The sequence below is a fragment of the Cariama cristata genome, unplaced genomic scaffold (genome assembly GCF_000690535.1).
Source record: "Cariama cristata isolate BGI_N322 unplaced genomic scaffold, ASM69053v1 scaffold11139, whole genome shotgun sequence".
Classification (NCBI taxonomy): domain Eukaryota; kingdom Metazoa; phylum Chordata; class Aves; order Cariamiformes; family Cariamidae; genus Cariama; species Cariama cristata.
Genome location: NW_009635256.1, coordinates 3,520 through 10,985, shown reverse-complemented (window position 1 = coordinate 10,985; position 7,466 = coordinate 3,520). Strand labels below are relative to the sequence as shown.

The 7,466-nt window shown below is 39.6% G+C and overlaps 1 protein-coding gene across 1 annotated transcript in view; it reads left to right on the top strand.

Annotated features, from left to right (window-relative positions):
* UBFD1 (ubiquitin family domain containing 1) overlaps positions 1-5,734 on the top strand; it is a gene marked incomplete at its 5' end in the record, with an annotated part of 6,351 nt that extends 617 nt beyond the window's left edge. Inside the window, 5 exons of the mRNA XM_009707466.1 lie at positions 462-473; positions 988-1,053; positions 1,260-1,365; positions 3,833-3,915; positions 5,142-5,734. Coding sequence (XP_009705768.1) covers positions 462-473; positions 988-1,053; positions 1,260-1,365; positions 3,833-3,915; positions 5,142-5,252 — 378 coding nt within the window. The remainder of the gene's footprint in view (positions 1-461; positions 474-987; positions 1,054-1,259; positions 1,366-3,832; positions 3,916-5,141) is intronic.
* Between the last annotated feature and the right edge of the window lie 1,732 nt (positions 5,735-7,466).

Below are 7,466 nucleotides of genomic sequence, written 5' to 3'. Positions count from 1 at the left end.
TGCAGAGGAGTTGTGGCAACAGAAGAATGTTCAGCCTAGCGGAGGCTGGGGCTTTGCAAGACATCGCTCGTGCTGGTGCCAGGCACAGCCTCGCATTTCAGACAAGAAATGATGAAAAATAAAAATATTTCATGGTTGTTAGCTCAAACACAGTCTAGATTAATTCTATCTGAAAACTAACAAATTTTTATTGGTGTAAAAGAATTTGATTGGGAACATGGATGTTGAATATTCCTCTGATATCTTGAAGTGCTGCCTCCGGGTAGGGACTGAAGTACAGTGCGGTGAGGCTTGGTTTGGTGGCGGTGCTGCAGTGTTGTGGGGCTGATAGAGGATTTTCAGCACAACGTATTGCCGGCCCCATACCTTCCTCAAAATAAATTTGATTAAAAATTAAGTAGTGCATCATTGAACTACGACCTTTATGAAATATGCTTTTGTTTTTCTATAATTTATCATAGTTCACGTTCACTGTAAGTTCCATCATTGTTTAAAGGTACTCGGCAACTTACAAGCTGTCAGCATGGTTTTCTTAGTTACTACTGCTCTAATCTGTTCTGGTTTGTTATTGTGCTGCGGTATGTTGCGCTGTCAGATGTGGAGGGTTTTCTGCCATTCACTGGGTATAACACGTGACTGTTAAAACTGTCTTGCCAAGTGCTAGCTATGTGATTCAGCATGTATGAGATTAAAGTGGGACCTGGGATTCTTTAATTTTTCTTATAAATATGTATTTATGTATATTTAGAGTGGATGTTACCCTTTGCATTATATGGAGGTTTTATTAATTTATAGGATTTCTTTAGACTGTCACAAAAAGTGCTTGGTTAACTTTGAAAATTAACTGTTTCTGGTGTGATAAATGACTGTGAATGGTCCTTAACTGTCTCTTAGTGCTATCGGGATATGGTCAAGGGTGCAGCTGGAAGTAAATTGAAAAGCTCTGTTGTGTTTCTCTGAATTCTAATTTCTGTTTGTATATTGTAGCAACACAGAAAAGTATTGGATAAAGGAAAACCTGATGATGTGATGCCTTCTGTTAAAGGTGTCCAGGTAAGTAAATAAGTACTTGAGACATTGTCATGATCAGAAAAGAGAGACTTTTTTGTGCTTTGAGACCTTTCCTTGCTGGTTCAATCATTCTTTGTCATCTTAGCAGAAAACTGGAAAGATGCATCATCCTTATGCTTAAAGACTTAAGAGAATATAGCTTTTCCTGTTAAAGTCCTTCACTGTGACTTACCGTTGCCTCTTTGTAGGAGCGCCTGCCAACAGTGCCATTATCTGGCATGTACAACAAGTCAGGGGGGAAAGTAAGATTGACCTTTAAACTTGAGCAAGACCAGCTATGGATTGGCACAAAAGGTGAGTAACTCTAAAACTCTGAGGTGAATAATTGATAATTGGGCTATAAGTGAATTGTGTGACCTAGAAATAGATTCTGGTGTGACTAAATTGTGTTTAGGAAATAATGTTGGTATTATAACACTTCAATACTAAATTTTGCTTCCTCTTCTCAAATGCCATTCTCCCAGATCATTGAATATTATTTGATACTTTACTTCTGTTCTTGAAAAACTTGAGTTCAGTTGTGCCAGTAGACTAATGTTCCAATCTGCTATTCATAGGTCTAAATGTAAATTATAATATTTGACATTCCTAGCGTATCTCAAAAGCACTTCATAAACATTGGTTTGCTGCCAACATCGCATAGAGGCTCAACGACTTGGCTGAGACTCGAAACGGAATCTTGGGACTGGCATTAAAGCTAGGAGTGCTGGCATCTCTATCAGTATCTGTCCTTCCAACCAAAATTAGTTGGGTGTCTTGTTTCAGTGATGTACAACTGCAGAAATTATGGCATGTGTTGCTGTGCAGAGGAGTCGGTTTACCTTCTTGAGTGGTGCCAGGAGGAGCTGAAAGTGCTGTGGTGATAACGTGCGTTGCTGAGGACGTCTCAGATAACCCCCTGCCTCCAAAGGAAGCTGTGCTCCTTTAGTTTGACCAGGATGGGGCAATATTATAGTGATGAGCAAGAGGAATAGAAGCGCTTGCTCACTGTCCCAGTAAAGTAACCTAATTGGATGGTAATATTAGCTTTGGGTGTCACCTCCAGCTGCTACGTTATTTCCAAAGTAAACCAAAATCTCTGAAATTTTTCGTTTGTAGGACAGACTCGACAGTGAAGATTTTTCTTTCTTTAAAACCTCTATTGGAACCAGTTGCAGTGATTTTTTTTCTCCTGGGCTAAATGATGGAGCGAGACATTGGGGGTTTTTTCCTCTATAGGTTGGGCAGGCAGATCTTTTTGTTACTGATAATGTCTTCTAAATACATGCTTAGTATTTGGGTAATAAATCCTCTTCCTTCACTTTCTAGACGAGTTTCAAGTTTAGTATTTCTGAAGTGTTCTAGATTAGTGTTTCTTAAGCTGTGAAATTTGATTCTACTTGTAGTCATCTGTCTTTCATGTAACCTGTTTCCCCACTTCCCAGAATTAGCAGCAGCTTGCTTCCTCTAGGGAATGGTTGTAATTGCTGGCTGTTGTTGGGAAAAACTCCTTCCTGCTCTGAGAAATTCATGGCAGATGCCAGCACGTAAGCGCTGGAATAAAACCAACTGGGTGTTAACACAGTTTTTCACTTGCTAGTCCTGGAAAGTTGAAACTGATTCTTCCTCCACACAGCCTCCCTGTGCTTCACAGATTACTTTGCACATTTTTGTAGTTTAAGGTTTGGTATAGATAGATGTTTCTCAGTTGCTCTGTGTCATTTTTGTAGAGGCATTGAGAATGTGGATTTGTCTATTGCTGAGATGCTGTGAAGAGTAAATGATTTGCGGGATGCTAAGTGCAAAGTAAGATTTTACTCAATGAGTGAATGTCGCGAGTCTGAGTGGGGTAGTTCAGAGTTAACTTAGTTACAACACTGAGGTAGGGAGTATTTGTCTTTACATCACAAAATTCATCTCCCTGTGTGCCTTTTTTAGGTAGGTGTGTTTTTTGGATCACAGAAATTAGATGTATCCAAGGAACTCATAGTTCAGTTTCTCCTTTCTCTGTTTTATGTGACGCTGAAAGCTGGAACTGAAAGGAAGGATCTTGGAGTTAAGTCTTCAGAAAGAAGTGAGGATGGAACTGAGACAGAAAAAGTCTGCCGTAAACCGTATACTTTGTCATTCTTGTTGGTTACTTCTGGCTGGCTGACATTTCCTCTCATGTAATTGTAGTCATCTTCCCCCCCCAGTTTCTCTTTTTGTTTCTTTCCCTTTCCCTTCTTAATATTTACTTCCCTGGGCTTTTATAGCAACAGTTGAACACTGCCTCAAGCTAAAACCAGGACTAGGCTTTCAAAGAGTTAGTTAGCCTGTCTTCATTCAGCTTTCAGCCTTGTCATTTCTGTAGAGCTTAGTATAATCCTTGGTTGTCACTCTTGAATATTCTTACACCTGGACCATCTTTCACTATGGTGAGTATTTCCTGCTGGTCGGAATGGAGTTCCTTATGGGGAAACATCAAATAAAGCCAGGGTTTTCCCGTCTCTTAGTTTAGACCCGAATCCGGTATGCTGAAGTACTTAATGTGATGCAGAGACATAAAATGGGAGGAACTGTGTGATCCAGTTTTGGGTTCCTTTAAATTAATAGCGTGCCAGCTGTGGGGTACGTGGTAATGTGGAAGAGGGGCTCCTCAGCAGGAGGTATCCAAAGTTCACCCAAAGAGGAGATTGCTGACATGAGGAGCTTTTGGAAGCAAGGGAGGTGGTGTTGAAATTAATATGAAATACTACTTCCTCATATATCAGAAATAATACTTTGATCAATTTTAATGTAGAGAGAACAGAAAAGTTACCCATGGGGTCCATTAAAAATGTGGTGAGTGAACCTATTGAAGGACATGAGGATTATCACATGATGGTAAGTAGTGTCTCTACTTTAATAATACCCACTCTAATTACTTCATGCAAATACACAGAAGTAAGGCTTTTAAAACGGAGCAAGCTGGAGATAGATAGTAATGCCAGCCTCATGTGTTGTGGATGATGGGAATGTGGACATGGTCTGCCATCACTATGTAAATATTTTGGGTGGCTACTTTGTGGAGCTCCGGGTTAGTTTCAGACAAACATTAAGAGCTTAAGCGTTATTTCAGATCTTCTATCTTGTGACAGTATTAAAACAGTAAAAATACTCACAATATAGCTCATGATTTTCCTGTATCTAGTTTGATTTCTGTTGTATTTATACAGGCCTTGCTGAAGGTTAAAAAAAAAAAAAAGGGGGATTTGATGCTGTAATATTTTTTTTCCCATATGTAATTTTCTGAAAAACTGCTATTGGATCTAGAAAAGTAACACACTTAATGAGAGCTGTGCTAATTCTACTGAATTTTTGGCTGTTTCATTTCATCTATGTTGTGTTTTGAGGTCTTGCTTTCCAAAGTACAGTTACTAACTTTTAATGTTGAAGTAAGTTCCTTATATGTTTCCTTCTTAGGGGAAGGAAGGGGAAACATTATACCTTAAAACTGTTGTCTGCAGGAGGGTACTGATCTAGTCTTTGTCCAAATATTTGATTTTTGATTGCCCATGTAAGAAAATGTCCTCTTCAGAATACACTACAGTAAGCTCTTCTCCTAAAGCAAGGATAGAGGTTATTGGCATGGCGTGGTGCTCCTCTCCTGTGTATGCTGACAGAAGTTGAGAGTAGGACGTTATGTCTAAATATGAAATTCTATGAAATTTCATGACTATGAAAACATAGTCATTTTCTTATTTAGTTCCTGTTTGGCTTCTCCACTCTGTGCATTCTGGTAATTTCTTTAGAGACTTTGAGTTATGCTTCAGATTTTGCCTTCCAGAATAGTTTCCTCATGTTCTTGAAACTGGCCAAGAGTTTTCATTGCTGCTGTGATACTGTAAAAGGAAAGAGCTCGTCATTTTAAGTGGTACTTTGCAGTTCTTGTTTCTCTGAGGAATGCCTTTTTAATCGCTTACCATATAGCGGTAGTGTGCACCAAGTGTCTGAAGGAGGCAGGAGGTATAACAGACTTGTCTGGTTTCGTAGTGGATAAGCTGTATCTGTCCACAGGTATTAGGTGTTCTGTTTCCCGTTTGTAAATGTTGTCATTTTTGACTTTGCAGGCATTTCAGCTGGGCCCAACAGAAGCGTCTTACTACTGGGTCTATTGGGTACCAACTCAATATGTTGATGCAATCAAAGACACGGTGCTGGGAAAGTGGCAGTATTTTTGAAAGCACGCTCACCTCTGGCACAGGAAAATGACACAAAGCTAAGGACACTGCTGGGAGAGGCCTCCAACATCCCTGGATGTGACAGTCCTGGAACTTATTAATAAAATATGATAAACGAGGCATTGATGGAAGCCAGAGGTGATGTTCTTTCACCATTAGTTTACTTTTAACTTAAAAATTTCACCATCCCTTTTCTGCAGTCAGCTTCAACCATATTTAAAGCAAATACAATGGAAATCAATAAATCTTAATTCACAAAATACTGTGTGTAATACACTTAAATCTGCTGAGAGTTGATCTTCCAATTTAGTTTTGAAAAGAAAATATTAAAATGTATTGAGGATTTTTTACATGGTTTGAACAAAAAACAAGTATTTTCATAATCTTTCAGTTACAAGCATTAGGCTTAATTTAGTTACTTGATTGTGACTGAGAATTTCAGAAGCAGTTTTTAAAAAATAAACTTTAAACAGTATGCAAAATTAATGTTTAGTAAGCCATATTCTGCTGGCCCTTTTATTTCAGGTTTGACTCTTTAGTAGCAAAAGTAATTTTATTTTTTTTTTAACCCAAAGATGCCCTGCTTTTTTTTTTTTTTCTCTCACCTTTTTTGTTTTCAATACTAGAAGCTCTGGGTTGGTACTCTGTGTAGCATGTTTGGAGCAGATGAATACCACTGTGGATGTTTTGTAATAGCAATGACCCGGTGCTGCTTACTGTCCCCTTTCATGCCAGGTGAGGTGTTCCTCTCCCACCCACATACCTCCCTGCTCCTGTTCTGCCTCCTGCCCTGGGGCTGCTGCATTTTAGGAGCATTTTCTGGATCATGCGTGTTGTAGTCCAGAATCATTTTGCAGCTGTTGTGATGACACTGCCCTGTTCTACAGCACGCTGCGTCCCACTGTCTGGCAGGAGCCGGGTGAAGCAGTGATGGGGATCTTGCAAAGGAGGTGAACCAAAGAGACCTTCCTGTCATATTTGGGGGTGGGGGGAGCAGGGAAGAGAGAAGCTCAGATGCTGGTTTGGATCCTAAATAACTGCAGTAGTCTTTTGTGACCTGGATTTGAAAATTTATAGTGATCTTATTCGGTGAATCTTACCAAATTTAGAACGCCTATCCAGCAACTGGTCTTTTGAAATGTAAATCACCTTTCAGCTTTTCTCTTGCTCAAGTTTACAGGAAGTTCTTGCATCTCGTCTGTCTCATCTGTTTGAAATAACGCTCCTCGCCTTTGCTTTGTGATGTTCGCATGTCATCTCAGCAATTCACGTGCCATTTATCTCAGGTTTTCTAAATGGACCTTTCAGTCCTGAAAAGGTACACGCCCTTAACAGATTGTATTATACAGTCAGACTGAATCAGTCTTGCTCTGTGTTAAACCTGCATCTAACAGATCGCTGTTCCTTTTTTAACACTGTAGGCTTGATACTGCTCAATGCAAGTAGCTCAACATTCTGTGAAACTCCTGGTGAAATAGCCTTTCAGGAATAGCTGATCTTAATGTGTATTCCATGTCTGTTTTTCACTCCCCTTTAAACAGCCCAGTTGAAACTCGGCAAGTGCAAATTCCCAAATGAGTATTTATTTTTATTTTATTTTATGTTATTCTATTTGAGAGACTGGGAAAAGCGTTCACTTTACAGTATGCATTAAGATTACGTATTTACCTATAGACTCTTGATAGCAACATAAGCAGCTTTTGTTTTTTATTTTCAGTCAGAACATTCATGCAGTATGAATTTTAAAGGTGTTTCATATCCTCCATATGAACTAGTGATGTGCTTGTTACTCTCCTAGCTTGAGATATTTCCTTCCTGTATACAAGCCAACAGCAGTGTGTCTTGACATCAGTGCATCGAGACAGGAACTTTTCCTGCGGCAGAGCTGTGTCGACTCCCTAGAGCAGCCCCCTTCCGACGCTTGGAGCAAGCGAGTGCAGGTAGTGGAGTTGGCGTGAGTTAATTGGAGATAACATGACAAATTAAATGCAGCTATCACACTACTTCTTTTCTGATTGCCAGTTAAGGCTTAAACTTAAAATTCAGTAGAGCTGTGTCGACTCCCTAGAGCAGCCCCCTTCCGACGCTTGGAGCAAGCGAGTGCGGGTAGTGGAGTTGGCGTGAGTTAATTGGAGATAACATGACAAATTAAATGCAGCTATCACACTACTTCTTTTCTGATTGCCAGTCCTGGTGTTAAGGCTTAAACTTAAA